This window comes from Culex quinquefasciatus, chromosome 1, assembly GCF_015732765.1.
Source record: "Culex quinquefasciatus strain JHB chromosome 1, VPISU_Cqui_1.0_pri_paternal, whole genome shotgun sequence".
Taxonomy (NCBI): Eukaryota; Metazoa; Arthropoda; class Insecta; order Diptera; family Culicidae; genus Culex; species Culex quinquefasciatus.
Genome location: NC_051861.1, coordinates 48,492,170 through 48,508,645, shown reverse-complemented (window position 1 = coordinate 48,508,645; position 16,476 = coordinate 48,492,170). Strand labels below are relative to the sequence as shown.

At 41.7% G+C, this 16,476-nt stretch overlaps 1 protein-coding gene across 1 annotated transcript in view; it reads left to right on the top strand.

Annotated features, from left to right (window-relative positions):
- Positions 1 to 12,577, top strand: part of LOC6034950 (RNA helicase aquarius) — a 128,995-nt gene extending 116,418 nt beyond the window's left edge. The window contains exons 3-6 of the mRNA XM_038249518.1: positions 8,642 to 9,182; positions 9,244 to 10,192; positions 10,262 to 12,008; positions 12,068 to 12,577. Of these exons, the coding sequence (XP_038105446.1) occupies positions 8,642 to 9,182; positions 9,244 to 10,192; positions 10,262 to 12,008; positions 12,068 to 12,508 (3,678 nt within the window). The 3' untranslated portion in view covers positions 12,509 to 12,577. The remainder of the gene's footprint in view (positions 1 to 8,641; positions 9,183 to 9,243; positions 10,193 to 10,261; positions 12,009 to 12,067) is intronic.
- Positions 12,578 to 16,476: the final 3,899 nt, after the last annotated feature.

The following is a 16,476-nucleotide window of genomic DNA, read 5'->3' as shown; positions in this document are numbered from 1 at the left end:
AAATCACTGAAATTGATATTATCTAGATACGCGCAATATTAATAATTTCAAGAAAAATTAGAATCCTGCGCTCCAATTAATCGCCGCAGAAAGATATCGCCGCAACGGAAAAACCTAACGAAGGCAAGTGAAAGTAGGCTTAGGCAAACCAAAATTGTTTACATAAAGTTACAATCTGAGAAAATCGTGGGAGCTTGTTCGGCTGGCTGGCGTTGGCTTTTTGGTTCTGCCTGCGGTTGCCTGGGTTCGACGCCGGACACAGTGGTTCTGCAGCCTTCGCGGTCAGCTAAGAAGTATCCGTGGATGCAGTCTCCGTACCGGGTCGGATGGACGCACAACGGACGTTGTTTGTCCCGTCCGGCAGGCTTTTTTCTCGTTCTCTCAAGCATCTGCTGAACCGGATATGTCGAGAGGGGATCTTCTTTGACGGTTAAGACCAGCGATGTCATCCTAGAACTAAATGGCGCGAGGAAAGGAGATGGTGGAGGTGGTTTGTTGAAGATGAGATGTGGAGAGCCACATGGAATTCACACTGTCTAAGCCGACTAAACCCAAAACGGACTTGCACTCGCGAAACCTCCAGGTTCCACCATTGGTACACTACCGTAGTGACTCACGCCGCAACTGAGTGAGACTAGCTGCTTCCTGTAGCTCAGCCTCTCCGTCCAAGCAAGCAAGCAGACCAACGCCAATCCTTCACCAACACGAGGCCAAAGCTGCCCTGGTACTACATGCGCGCGCTGTGCCGTGTAGTCGGCAACGCCACCGAGGACAACTCTGGAGCAGACGTGACGCAAATCACTCCCGAAAAAATCTTGGTCGGCTGAGCCCGACCTCTTCGGTGTCCCTACTAACCGGCTATCGCTGTGGCAAGCAATTCAATGGGAGTCCAGTTAGAGCTGCAAACTGTGGGCAACGGATTATCTTAACTTGACCTTAACCAGCTCTAGCACATCAACGATCTGCACCGGCAGCCGAACCTTCTGGTCGGCAAGCTGGTCCTCCTGAAACAAGATAATTTTCTGTCCCTCCCCCTCTCCGATGGAGCATGTGCCGTATCACCGTCCAGTCGGACGGACTGGTGCGGGTCGTGCGCGTCAAGGTTCCGTCGGTCGCTGTATACGACCGGTCAGATGTGAAAGAGTGCATATGATATCCATTAACAACCTCTCACCAGCGAACAAACCCGAATTAGATGAGTCGCCCAGCCATTCGGCGACCTCCCAAGACAAAGAATAAAGCTAGTTTATAAGAAGTGTGAGATGTAATTAACAAGTTTAGATTAAATTTAAATGGAATCGGGATTCGATTGGTATACCGGTCACCGGGTTGGGGCCGAAAATTAATTATGAACCTGAAGGACCCCATTTTGCGCTCGGTTGTGCACATGGCCTTGAGACTTGCTCCTGGCGTATAAAACCCCGATCGAACCCTGTAACCAGCTCTCAGCTCTGCGCCTCATGGCAAGAGATCGTGAATCCGTCCGCTCGACATGATTGTTATTCACCATCCGGAAGTAGTCCGTTTAATATATTCCCCTGGCCCTTTCCCCTGTGTAGACTGGACTGCGAAGTGGTGCCTCGGCGTGGACACCTTGCAAATGAAAGAAGCAGATCAATTATTGAGGATACACAGCATTTTTTTTTATTTTTTCGTTCAGTTTGAAAACAAATTAACATAAAAAGTTAAGTTGAACTGACAGCAATGAAAAGCGGAAATCAAAACGGTTACTGCGATGGATTGGAAAAATGCTTGCGCTCTTATCTTAGAGACCCCTTCAAGATAATCACCAAAACTGATTATTTCTTAGGACGCGCAATATTTTAACATTATGAAGATCAACGCCCAAATTTCTGATGATGGCCAGTGGAAGTTATGGAAGTGGAGTTTTCGTGATTATCTGGACCAGTTCTCTTCAATTTCTCAAGAGTCGTCGCCGGATGAAATGGCAGTTGTGGCCAGATAAGGCCTGCGGTCCGGATCCCCTTTCTTGGCCGGAATCTTTAAAAGCAGTTTCAAATTCCCGGATACATCCAGAGAAGCTGCCACACTTATGTTTCGATTTCGTGGACGTCATTTCAAGCGAAAATTCAAGTGCTGAAGTTCACCTGTGGATCAAACGTTCACGGAGTTAGGAATCAACGCTTGACGATTGAACGGGAGCTTGTCTTGAAGATTTTGTTGGAATTTGGTGAGCTCGTTTCTTTTGTAATACAAATATTCTATCATTTACTCTGACTTACTCTCATTTCAACTAAGACAACCACGCCAATATAACTAAATACGCGGTAGGTTACTACCCTGGTCGTTCGCTGTGAGTGTTCGATTGCCGGCACTCTGTTGAAGGTTCGGCTATGGGTAGTATGCTTATTAATTTTGCGACATATCATACCCTTAATGTCGTGACTGTTAAACAAGGGCGTCTGTGTGATGTGTCCCTACACCCGTTACAAATTTCCGTTGCTTTGGGGGGATGGGAAATTTTTTGTGATATAAGCACTGGTATTTGTAACAACAAAATTCGTACAAAAAAGCATATGTACGTGGGTGTACAGATTACTGAGCATAAGATGACGATCTGTTTGATCAAGCGAACACCTGTGAACTGGACCAAGCCGCCGGCGGGTATGAGAATTATTCATTCATTCATTTCATTTCATTCCTAATTTCTGTGACAATTAAGAGGGAGAAATGGTACAGAAACTTCAAAAATATCTGCATTTGTATTATTGTTCTAAAAATAGTCTATGACATATGATAGCTAAACCTGTCCAGTTTTTTTTTCAAGCAATCATTGTTCAAATTCTTCACGGCAGCCCAAAAGATAACTTTGCAGAGCAAATCATAAGGACAATTACCCGCTGTACCAAGTACCCTTCCCCCGAATTATATCGAACGAGTCCCAACAGGGTACTACAACTACTCAACAATGTTGGGCCGGCCGGGTGGGCGGACTAGCAAACTAATCGAGCCGCTTTTCTCTTTCTTCTCGAGGACGGCGTCCTGACAAGAAGCTTTTGTGTTTTACACGAAAAAGGAGATCCGAAGGAGAGTCGTGTCCATTCATTCATTGCTTGAATTTTCTTCCTCACGATTGTTGGCAACTGACGGCCCCAACAAGCCCAAGAAGTGGCTTTCTGTGTCTGTGTGTCTGAGGATCCAACGCACATCGCATGTTGGGAAAGGTTTGCTACTTCTTCTTCTTCTTTCATTTCTAAGGAACTGGGGCGAAGGGCAAGGACACTGTGTCTGGTGACTGTGCTGCTGTGGGAGGAGGAAATCAAAGACGGATAAGAGATTAGGAAAAGTTGGTCGTTGCCGAGATTGCTTTTCCTTCGTCACTGAACTTTGTGGATGCGTTTTGTGAAGACCAACTTCTAGGACTGCCTTGGTGCACTCGGATGTACAAAAAAATACCAAAATAATATATATGTTACGAAATATACCAAGTATAACTAATGCAATTCAGGCTTGTAGGTTATTGATTGGGAAAAAAAGAAATTCAACCCACTTCAATACTAACCAAAGGATGTATTTTTTTTCATCTTGATTTTTATACTGAGTGCATAACAAGGCACGTCCTTCTCCGGGATGATGCGTAAAGTGAAAGTGGACTGGTAGTGAGAGAGGTCCCCATGCGGGTGTTATCATAAAGTTTTCCCGCCACGCGTTTCTTGAAACTCAACTTGGAAGATGAGGGGGCTCGCCTCTCAAGGAAACTAAGATAAGCAAAGACCCAAATTTTGCCATCCAGCCGGCTGAGTGTTTGTTTTGGGTGAAGTCGCATGGCCACGGTTGATTTGATTTGGCCAAAGCCCTGGCCGGGGTTTATCGTTAATTATGTTTATGCAAATAAAGTTTACATCCGGCGGGGGACAAATTTGTGCTGATTCTTCACGATGCGATGACGCCTAAATTGTGTTTTGATTAACTTTTTGAGAGTCGTTGGGACAAGTATGTCCAGGTATGTGGTGTTAAATTTGGTTTATTCAAGTATTTTAAACAAAACAAGATAACCTGAGTTGAAAATATAAGCCCAACATTTCTAATCTAATCTAATCTAACACAGCTTTTCTGTCCGAAGAAAGCATGTCGTAGGGTCAGATTACGCCCCAGGTACTTTTCTTGTCAATTTTGATAATTGTACATCAGTTGTTGTTGTTGATTTTATTATGGGAACTTTAACTCTATAGGTCATTCACTCCCGTTGGTAAAATAGGACATCAGAGAAAACCCAAAAATGTATTATAAAAATTGAAGCGACGTTTTATGGGAAATTTAAAAAAAATTATTGAATCGAACCAGGACAAAGTTTTTTGGAGTCTTTTTGGGCATCGGGGTTAGTTACCCCTTAAATTTTGAACTGATTGGTTGCGTCCACTTTTTCTGCATTACATTTTAAGTTCCTATGGAAAAACTTATTCTTACAATACCGATAAAATTGAGAATATCCTCTAAAGCATTCCCGTAGAATGTATTGTGCATTTTGGCTCCTGTCACAAGTTACAGCGTCCTCAAAACTAATCTAAATCGTGTTTTTTAGTCGAAAATCGCGTTTTATACCAGTTTCGAGAATGGTTCTCTATGATTTCGCAAATGGACTTTTCTTTATATTTTTTTATCTGTAAAAAAGAAATCATTTTGCATCATCAATTTTTTATACAACTTTGGGGTCAAAGTCTTTGGCAAAGTTTTTGGTTATGATTAGGACTTTTCGGAAAAAAAAAATAGTTACACGGAATTAGAGGTGGGCAAAACCGCTCTTTTTTTGGAGCCGCTCGATTTTGTTCGCTCATTAAAAAGAACCGCTCTTTTGAACGGCTCTTTCGCTCTTTTTCAATGCTTGGGTTTTTTTGAGAATCGTGTGATTTTATAAGTTATTTCACATTGGACTTTTTTAAATTATTTGATAAAACAAATTAAAACTGAAAACGAGATGCCCTTGGAAACCATAGGTATTGGTGGTCTCTTTGCCAAGATTCCTACTCGAACCTAAAGTTTCGAGTAATTGAATGGCATCCAAACTTAAATCTAGGATGCTGGAAAAAATGATTAAAATTGCGTTTATTTTTGCAAGAATTGAACTAATGCTGATGTTTTATTTGAAGAAAATATTCTGTGAAGTCTTTTCTACATTCTGATTTAATCGATAAAGTTTTCTCGGACCAAAGGGTTTATTTTTTTCAAAAATCTCTAAACTATTCATTAGATTTTTGGTAATATTTTACAAATTATGCAATTTGAAATGCTCAAATTCATATTCTGGTAATACTTTAGTGTTAAATCAGTTGTACAATGATTTTTTTTTTCATTTTGTTTAGACAATCATTTACTTTAGAGATAAATTTTTATTAGCATTTGAATATGCATTTTCAATTCACAAAAACAAATTTATTACAATTTTTTTGAAATTCAATAAATTATATTTATAACATATATCATGCCATCTTGAAACGGTTCTTTCAAAGACCGAAGTTTAAAAAGAACCGCGGTTTTGCATATTCGGAATCCTCGGAAAATTTCACGTTAGTTAGAATTATTGGAGTTGTAAATTTGATTGGAAAAATTGCTATTTAGAATGAATTAAAATATTTTTAACAATTTGTTGGATTAGGGGTAAAACAGGTTTTCGCCTACTTGATACAGCATTTGACGTATTGATCAAAGGGAAATAAGATCTATTTATTTTTTCAAAAATGTTTTATTTAATTTTTTTTTTAAATCAAAATTACAAAATTGCATCAAAATCAGTTTTTTAAAATCTGTTTTATGTTTACAGAGGTTTTGACACGTTTTATCTAATATTTTTTCGGAAATAAATTAGTTTAAAAGTCTGTAAAGTTTCTATGTTGTTTTAAGCCAACAGATATGACAAAATTGATTTGTTTACAGTGATAAGTTAGCAAATGCCCATTTGTATTCTTTATATCTTTAACAAGCCTTATGGCCTATCTACAATCACTTAGCTTAGAATAGTTAAGTAAAGTAAAACTTAGAAAACGTCAACTTACCGTAGATTTTGAAATTTTCCAAACCATACGTCAAGTTTGTAATTTTATTCCTTTTCATTGTAGAAGATCAGATTCATTTCCATTGATTCAAACTCCTGAGCTAAGTGAAATTTTCTAAGTTAAGTGATTGTAGATAGGCCATTACTCGACAAACTTCGTCTTGACTTTTTTTGTTTCTTCACGTTTTTAGTTTGTTTGCTTATTCAGCCTCCTGCGATCAAAATTTGATTTACGTAAATTTTCCCATACTATCTGCAGAGGCTCCGGAATCGGTCCCAGAGTCGCCAAAGTGTGTTTTTTTTTTGCATATCAATCTTCCTTGGGCTTATACGAACCTAACGCAACAAAGAACACCTCGATCCGATGCTCCGTATTGAACTGATTCGCGTTCGAACAAAACCGTCGAAATTCCACGGGTCCACTATAGGAAAAGGGGGTTCATAACTGACAAGAAACACTAGTTAAAATTTAACCCTATGAGCAATTCTCTACCAAAACCGGAAATGGATTTTATTTGTATTTTTTTATTTGGCTCAAACTGTGTGTCATTGGTTCACCCATACAAGTCTCCATACAATTTTGGCCGCTGTCCATACAAAAATGATATGTTAATATTCAAACAGCTGTAACTTTTGAGTGAATTTTCTGATCATATTGTTGAGGACTATTGAGAAAAAAATAGGTACACGGATTTTTTTTTTGCAGATTTTTGAATCTCCTTTTTTCACTAAAACTCAATTTTCCAAAATACTTATTTTTTGATTTTTGAGATTTTTTTATATGTTTTAGGGGACAAAAATCCGCAACTTTTAAGCCATAGAGAAACATGGTCAAAAAATCTGCCGCCGAGTTATGAAAAATAGTGATTTTTGGAAAAAAATCAAAGTTTTTTGCAAAAACAAGTTTAATGCAAAATTGAATTTGCAATCGAAAAGTACTTTACAGATGGGTCATTCCAGGTCAACTGAGTACACTTTTGGACTCGACCTTCACTGATTTGGACCAAACTTGGAGGGAACGTTTATCTATCGATAGTTAACAGAAATCCCAAGTTTGGTGCTGATTGGACCATCCCTCTATTTTTGGCACCGCCCTCTTTTTTGGCGATTTTGCTAAAAAATTTTTTTTCTTTTAAACATAACTTTGCAACTATTTGAGCAAAAGACTTTCTACAGGTTGCATTTTATAAAAAATTGTACAAAGAATTCGATAAAAATAAAATGTAAACCCTTAAATGCCCACTAATATTATATTTTATCGTTTTAAGTATAAAAATTCAGTTTTGACCAATTGATTATATTTTAATTTTTTTTATTTTATCTCCATCGTGTTCCCCGGACAATTTTACATTATAATCAATGTAGACTTCAAACTAAAATGAACTATTGACGAGATATAGTGATTTTACTGAAAAAAGTTTGATTTTGCACAGCACTCGGAAGTTCATGGTGTACTTTTCAACAAAAAGGAATGAATCTCGCATATTTCGGTTTTTACATGTGAGAAACTTATTTCGGATTTGAATTCATAGGACAGAGTGCAGTGCAAAATCAAACTTTTTTCAGTAAAATCGCTGTATCTCGCCAATAGTTCATTTTAGTTTGAAGTCTATATTGATTATTATGTAAAATTGTCCGGGGAACACGATGGCGATAAAATAAAAAAAATTAAAATATAATCAATTGGTCAAAACTGAATTTTTATACTTAAAACGTTAAAATATAATATTAGTGGGCATTTAAGGGTTAACAGTTTATTTTTATCGAATTCCTTGGACAATTTTCTATAAAATGCAACCTGTAGAAAGTCTTTTGCTCAAATAGTTGCAAAGTTATGATTAAAAGAAAAAAAAGTTTTTTAGAAAATCGCCAAAAAAGAGGGCGGTGCCAAAAAAAGAGGGATGGTCCAATCAGCACCAAACTTGAGATTTTTGTTAATTATCGATAGATAAACGTTCCCTCCAAGTTTGGTCCAAATCGGTGAAGGTCGAGTCCAAAAGTGTACTCAGTTGACCTGGAATGACCCAGATTTTTTTGATAAAGGGCTCCGTTTTCAAGATATAGCCCCCAAAAGTTTGATTTTAGCGAAATATTTGCAGTTTTTCGATTCTTAAAAATAGTGACCATGAGTGACCATCTCTAAAAAAAAATTGTTTTGAGAGGTTCAGAAAATTTGCTATAAAATTATCTAAGAGATATTGAAGATTTGACCTCGGGTTGCTGAGATAGAACCGCTTTAAGAAATAGAAACATGAAAATTAAAGTTTTCTAAATCTCACCAAAACAACCCACCATTTTCTAATGACGATATCTCAGCAACTAATGGTCCGATTTTCAATGTTAATGCATAAAACATTCGTGAAATTTTCCGATCTTTTCGAAAAAAAACTATTTTGAAAATGTTCAAATCAAGACTAGCATTTTAAATGGGCATAATATTTAATGTTTGGCCCTTTTAAAATGTTAGTCTTGATTTTAAAAATTTCAAAATGTTTTTTTCGAAGAGATCGGAAAATTTCACGAATGTTTTATGTATTAACATTGAAAATCGGACCATTAGTTTTATTTTCTTTTAGTTTGTTGTTTAATTTCCAACCTATTCTAATTTCCTCATTCTACTTCCTCTTCCAGCTCCTGGACATGCTCAAGTTCTACGCGCGGTTCGAGATCAATGACGAGACGGGCGACCCGCTGACCGACCACGACATGACCCAGTTGCACTACTCCAAGATCAAGGCACTCCAGAAGGCGGCGTTTGCCAAGTTCCCCGACTTGCGGCTGTTTGCCCTGTCGAACGTGGCGAACGTGGACACGCGCGAATCGCTTGAGAAGCACTTTGGCGCGCTGGATGGTAAGAGCCTGAAGGAGATTGCGTGCTACCTGAACCTGGTGCCGGAGGAGTTGGCGGCGCCGTTCGAGTGGCATCGGCTGGATGAGCCGTTTTTGAGGGAGCTGTTGATTTCGAGACATGAGCGGCGGGTTTCGCAGCTGGAATCGCTGAACGAGATGCCGCTGTACCCGACGGAGGACGTTATTTGGAACGAGAACATTGTTCCGACGGAGTATTACTCGGGGGAGGGGTGTCTGGCGTTGCCCAAGCTGAATTTGCAGTTTTTGACGCTGCACGACTATCTGCTGAGGAACTTTAACCTGTTCCGGCTGGAGTCGACTTGTAAGTTAAAATTGTTCACTGTTCAAGAATTCGTTTTTAATTACATTTAATATTATTTTAGATGAAATCCGTCAAGACATTGAGGACGCCGTGAGTCGTATGCTGCCGTGGCAGTCGGAGGAAGGTGACGTTGTGTTTGGAGGTTGGGCTCGCATGGCACTGCCCATTCAGTCGTTTGCCGTGGTTGAGGTCTCGAAGCCTCACATTGGCGAGAAGAAACCGTCGCGGGTGCGTGCGGATGTGAGCGTCACGTTGAACGTTCGCAAGGAGATCCAGGAAGAGTGGGAGAATCTACGCAAGCACGATGTCTGTTTCTTGATCACTGTTAAGCCGACTAAGAACATCGGCACCAAGTATAACTACAAGGAGCACTTTATCCCGCAAGTTGGGCTTGTCCACGTGAGAGGGTGTGAAATCGAGGGGATGTTGGACGCTAATGGACGAGTCATCGAGGAAGGAATCGAACAGCGGCCACAACTCGCTGGTGAACAGCGAACCTACCGCGTCTGGCTGGACTCGAATCAGTACCGTGTGGATATGGACCTTCTCCAGACCGGAGGGGATGACGTGTACGAAGGGTTCAACATTATTATGCGTCGTAAGCCGAAGGAGAACAACTTCAAGGCGGTGCTGGAGACCATTCGCCATCTGATGAACACGGAGTGTGTGGTTCCGCCGTGGTTGCACGACATTCTGCTCGGCTACGGCGATCCGGGAGCGGCTCATTACAGCCGAATGCCGGACCAGGCGAGGGTGATGGATTTCAACGATACCTTCCTGGACATTGACCACGTCAGGTCGAGCTTTCCGGGCTACGAGGTGGTGGTGAATGAGAAGGACCCGGGTAAGCTGGTTCGTCCGTTTCGGTTGGCCTTTGAGGACGTGGCGGAACGGGTTGACAGCAGCGATGAGGAAGAGGACGACAAGAAGGTTGAGCTGCCCAAGCGAATCATCGTGGAACCGTACGAGATTCCGAGACGAGGTCCTTACAAATACAATGAACCGAAGAAGTGAGTAGTGACTTGAAGTAGGTATAACATATCTTTCCAACATAAACTTATTCGTTCTTCACTTTCCAGAAACGCAATCCGCTTCACTCCCACCCAACTGGAAGCCATCCGTGCCGGTATGCAGCCGGGTCTCACCCTGGTCGTGGGTCCTCCCGGAACGGGAAAGACCGACGTCGCCGTCCAGATCATCTCCAACATTTACCACAACCATCCAAACCAGCGAACGCTGATCGTCACGCACTCCAACCAGGCGCTGAACCAGCTGTTTGAGAAGATCATGGCGCTGGACATTGATGAGCGGCACCTGCTGCGTCTGGGTCACGGCGAGGAATCGCTCGAGACGGAGAAGGACTACAGCCGGTACGGGCGGGTAAATTACGTGCTGTCGAAGCGTATTGATCTGCTGGGGCAGGTGCAGCGACTGCAGGACTCGATGGGCGTCGTTGGGGATGTGGCTTACACTTGTGAGACGGCGGGCCACTTTTATTTGTACCAGGTGATTGCTCGGTGGGAGAAGTTTTTGAGTGAGTTCGAGGGTAGCAAGGAGTACAAGGAGGCGGCAGCGTTTGAGGAAGCGTTTCCGTTTACGAAGTTTTTCCAGGATGCTCCGCAGCCACTGTTCCGGGGCAGTACGTATGAGGAGAACATGGAGATTGCGCACAGCTGCTATCGGTACATTTCGCACATCTTTACGGAGTTGGAAGAGTTCAGGGCTTTTGAGCTGCTGCGGAGCGGTTTGGATCGCTCAAAATATTTACTGGTGAAGGAGGCGAAAGTGATTGCGATGACCTGTACGCATGCGGCTTTGAAGAGGAAGGAGTTGGTCAACATGGGTTTCAAGTATGACAACATCTTGATGGAGGAGTCTGCGCAGATTTTGGAGATTGAAACGTTCATTCCATTGCTGCTGCAGAACCCGATGGACGGCTACAACCGCTTGAAGCGTTACATTATGATCGGTGATCATCACCAGCTTCCTCCGGTTATCAAAAACATGGCGTTCCAAAAGTACTCCAACATGGAGCAATCGCTTTTCACTAGATTGGTTCGCTTGGGCGTTCCAACTATCGACTTGGACGGACAGGGTCGTGCTCGGTCCGGAATCTGCGAACTGTACAAGTGGCGTTACAACAAGCTGGGTGACCTAGACCATGTCAAGCAGTGGCCAGAGTACATCAAGTGCAACCCTGGCTTCATCTACGACTACCAGCTAATCAACGTCGAAGACTTTAACGGAGTCGGCGAATCCGAACCCAATCCTTACTTCTACCAGAACCTTGCCGAGGCCGAGTACGTCGTGGCCGTGTTCATGTACATGCGCCTCATCGGCTACCCGGCGGAAAAAATCTCCATCCTAACAACGTACAACGGCCAGAAGCACCTCATCCGGGACGTGATCGAAGCTCGCTGCGCTGAAAACACCCTCATTGGCAAGCCCCACAAAGTGACCACCGTTGACAAGTACCAGGGCCAACAGAACGACTACATCCTCCTGTCCCTCGTGCGCACTAAAACCATCGGTCACATCCGGGACGTGCGCCGTCTCGTTGTCGCCATGAGTCGTGCCCGGCTCGGGCTGTACATCTTTGGCCGCGTCTCGCTGTTTAAGAACTGCGTTGAGCTTCAGCCGGCGTTCAAGCTGCTTACCAAGCGCCCCCTCCAGCTGCATCTGGCCCTGGACGAAACCTTCCCCGGCGAGCGTAAGCTGGACGACAAGCCGGCCAAAAAACCCGAAGTCATCAAGGACATGACCGAAATGGCGCAGTTTGTGTACACGCACTACATGAAGAAGGTCAACGTTATTCGCGGTGAAATGGTAAGCAGTTTCTCATACCAAATCCGTTTTAAAAACTAATCAACTTTACAAACTTGCAGGAAAAAATGAAGGACCTGTACGAGCAGCATCAGAAGGAAAAGGCCGCTAAGGAGCTACAATCGGAGCAAGTCGGCAAGGCAGCTAAAGAGCGCGAAGCCGCCAACGAGTTGGCCCAGGAGCAACCGAAGGAGTTTGTGGCGCAGCCGATTCGGAACGAGATTGACGTTGACGAAGCGCAGCTAGAGCTGGTGCAGAAGCGCCCGAAGAAAAAGGCAAAGGTTGTCCCGCAGCCGGAAAAGATGGTTGTGGAGCAGGAAGTTGAGGAAGAAGAGGAAAAGGAAGAAGAGGCAGCGGGAGCAGCTGATCAGCAGGTTGAGGAGTCTGATGAGGCTACCGAAACTGCTGAAGAAGCCGATAAACAGGATGACGAAGGTAAGACTGCTGAAGCTGAAGAAGCTAAGCCCGCAGGTGACGCTGATGCAGAAATGAAGGAGCAGTAAGTTTTCCATCATTTTCCATATTTTCCACTTTATATTCACTCAATAAAAGTATTAAGCATTTGATCCGAACAAACATTCTTCATTTGAAATGAATTTTGAGAAATCCATAATTTTAATCGATTTAGTTGATATAAAGTCCCACCTATCTACTATCTAATACAAAAGTGATTTCAATACCGGCGCCGGTTACGACCAGTCACGGGTTACTCCGTAATTGGTCTCACTAAGTTGACCACCACAGGCATGTAATACGCAATCACAAATAAAACAAAAGAAAATACTAAAAATTACCCACACGGTATCGCGTCCATAGTACTGACGAAATGAATGTTCAATTTGGACAATGGCGATCAAAATCAACTAACTCTTTGTAGGGATTATGGGTTGCAGGATTGAATATGGAACAAATTATTAAATGGGTATTTATTATAAGATTGATATAATTCATAGATAAGATTTAAGAGCGCAACAAAAAGAGCGCACCTTTATGAATATTGCCTTGTTAGCAGACAGATTGCAGATTGAGTGCGAGAGCGCGCTAGCGAGCTGCGAGAGAGAACAACGAGCGAGAAAACAACGAGATGCGCGCGGCCGGCGAAAGAGAGAATGAAGATTGTCAAATCAGTTTTGTGGTTAATTTGTGTGGAATAAGACGTGTTGTTTGTTAATTGCGAAATATCTGTGTTTTTATTATAAAAGAAAGTCTCCGATCACGACACTCTTCAGAAAGCTAATTTTAGAACATAGAAAAAACAACAGTGGCCTGGTCACGTCAATAAATTAACATTTTGCCTTGTTTACAAAAGAAAAGTATAAGGTTTGCTTTTGGAAAAACGCTTGACTCGGAATAAAACAATTTTGTACCGGTAAAAATAGACAAAACAGTTTTATAAAAACACAAAAAATAGGAAACATGCGCCATAAACTGCTTGTGCCCACAATTTCAAGCTTTTTCAAAATTTATTTCCAGAAATACATCAACTTTAGTAAGCAAAACCAAATAGTTTTTTTGTGGGTATGTTTTTTCAACTAATTGTCAACACCGAAAATAAACGCATCAAAACGTCAGGTAGGGGAATTGCATCTAATTCCAGCGTGCCTCTAATATTGCCAAGACATTCAATTACAGCTCATTAAAAGCGTTCTCTACTGAAATCGAGTGATAAATAGCTCAATATGAAGTTAGCAAGCAAATTTCTATCAAAAGTTTAGCAAAATAAGTTGTTTAAATAGTGATAATCAGCAAACATACGAGAATTTCCCCTACGTCACCTCATAGATGGACGTTTTTGAAAAAAAAAACCCATTTTTCATTTCAAATTTCAGTTAAAATTCAAATGCAAAGGGCAAGCTGTTGTTAAGTCTAATCAAGATAATATTATTTCCAGTTGTAATGATGCAAAGTTCTGGTACTTTGAGGCATTCGCAAAGTTATTTGCTACTTCAAAACATTCCAGTGCTAATTTAGTACTGAATTAGTACTTCAATTAAGTGCTTGTGGTTACTTTGTAACATTGCACTTCAAAAAACTAGATGGCAGCACGATGTAACGCCACGTCAAAATGTAGTAGCTACTAGGATGTAACAAAAATGACTTTCTGGCGGGCATTTAAGGGTTTGTTCCGGAAACGGAATCGACGTAACACCTTATAATGTGGCCCTCTTAAACCTTGCGGTTTCGTCAACGGACTCCGCCTACCGGGTCTCCTAAGTGCGAAGGTATGGCACGGGGAGAGGGCACCGAAACCTATATTAACACTTAGCGGTTAGCGTATTGACCCCAAATTCAAAATATGAGCTTGATTGGACGTAACAGGAGCTGGCGCTTTGCATTTGAAATTTAAAAGGGATTCAACCCGTAAAAAAAGATTTTTTTCAAAAATGTCACTTTTTATGGCATTTTGGCCATTGAAGCGTTTAGAGTAAAGCGGTGCCTGTGTGGACGCGCAGTCCTGTTTTTACGTGTTATTTTCCGTCTCTTTTGTGTCGCTGTTCGATTGCATGGGGTGATTGGTCATTATAATTAAATAATGGCATCAGTAGTGCGGTGCCTGTGTGGACGCGCAGTCCTGTTTTTTCGTGTTATTTTCCGTCTCTTTTGTGTCGCTGTTCGGGTGAGTGCATAGTTGGCAAAGGGAGCGCATGGTCGTAGAAAAAATATTCGGAGTGAAAAGTGATTTTTTTTTGTGTGTGCCTTTTGTTTCGCATTTTTGCCGTGAATTGTGTGCTGTGAGGAGAAGATTACCCTCTGAAAATGCAGCGTCATCAGTGCATAATTGGCAAAGGGAGCACGTGGTCGTTAAACAAATATTCAGAGTGAAAAGTGATGTTTTGTGATTTTTCAAAGCCCTTCCTTTATCATCGTTGTTCGGAAGGCACGGCGTCGGGTGTACTGTGTTTAAATTTTTCGAATAAGGTTTTATTTTTTGCGGTGAAAAAGCTTTTTCTGTATAATGATCGAAAGACGCACTGACAATTTGGATCGTCGAGTTAATAGTGGAGCAAAATAACTGTGTGATTTTGTGTGTTAACCAGAAAGACCTTCCCATAGCATCGTTGCTCGGAAGGCTCGCCGACGGGTCTGTTATGAAAGTCCTCCCCATAGCGTCGTAGCTCGGGAGGCATCGAAAAGCCAATACCTTATCCTACTAACCAAAAAAATAATCACGTGATGCTTGAAGGAGATGCTGTGGATTCAACGGTCTCAAGCGGTATCAACAAGTATATAGCGAAAAACTATGTGCTTGATGAGTCTGCAACTTCAACTATCGGACTAACATTCCTCCCTTTCGTTGAACTGCAGGCTTCTTGGGAGGGCGCCGGTATTGACTAATAAAGTAGGGATCTCCAGAGGTTAAACAGTGAACGGATGGTTGGCTCCCACTGATCATTTTTGATTCATTGTTTAACTTCAGCTGATCTGTCAATAACGGAGTAGCAGCTCATTGGCAGTCAACCATGCTCATGCTCATGCTCATGCTCATGCTCATTTTGGCCATTGAAGCGTTTATTTTAAGCATCATTGGCGTCCTTGCGCATCTTTTGGTTTATATAACATTGACCCAAGCAAAACCAAATCGACGTCGTCGTGCTATCATGTCGCACCCGCCATTTTGACGTTCCGAAAAACACGCGTTTTAATGTTTGACCTTGAATAAACAAAACGGAAGCACGCAATGTAAACAATAACAACAACGTTTTGTTTGGCTGACCATTCTGTGCATTGTCCCGAAGTTTGGTTGAAGTTGGTTGCTGGAGTCCCGAGTTATAATTAAAAATGTTTACGGTAGTCTAACTTGTACGTGCGTCAAAAGCATCCTGACTTGAAATCCCTTTGCCCTTTGTCGCACTTACATCAATTTTCAGGGAGTTACAAGATAGCACGACAGGATTGAAACATCTTTCATATGTAGAGTGACAAAAATTTTCGGAGCTTTTTTGGTTTTCATTGAATATCTCAGGATTGAAATCGAATTTTGGGGATCTGTGAAGGTCAAAAGATGAGGCATTGTGAGCTGCACAAAATGGCGTTCTTAACTCAATTTGGCCCAAAATGTACGTACGACAAGTTAGCACGATGGCGACGAAATTGCGTCTAGAGCGTCGCGAGGCGCGACGCATATCTTTTTAGCCGGGGCCGATTTTTCGAAAAATGTCAAATTTTGAAGGTCTTTACCGAGCTTCAGGGTGCACCAAATTTCAATGTTATATATACCAAAAGATGCGCAAGGATCTGGCCTACACGACAATGATAATGAAAATAAACGTTTCAGTGGCCAAAATGCCTAAAAAAGTGACATTTTTGAAAAATCTTTTTTGCGGGTTAATTCTCATTTAAAATTTAAATGCAAAGCGCTAGCTCTAGTTACGTCTAATCAAGCTCATATTTTGGATTTGGACTCAATACGCTAACCGGAACAAACCCTTGAATGCCCGCCAAAAAGTCATTTTTTTACACTCTAGTAGCC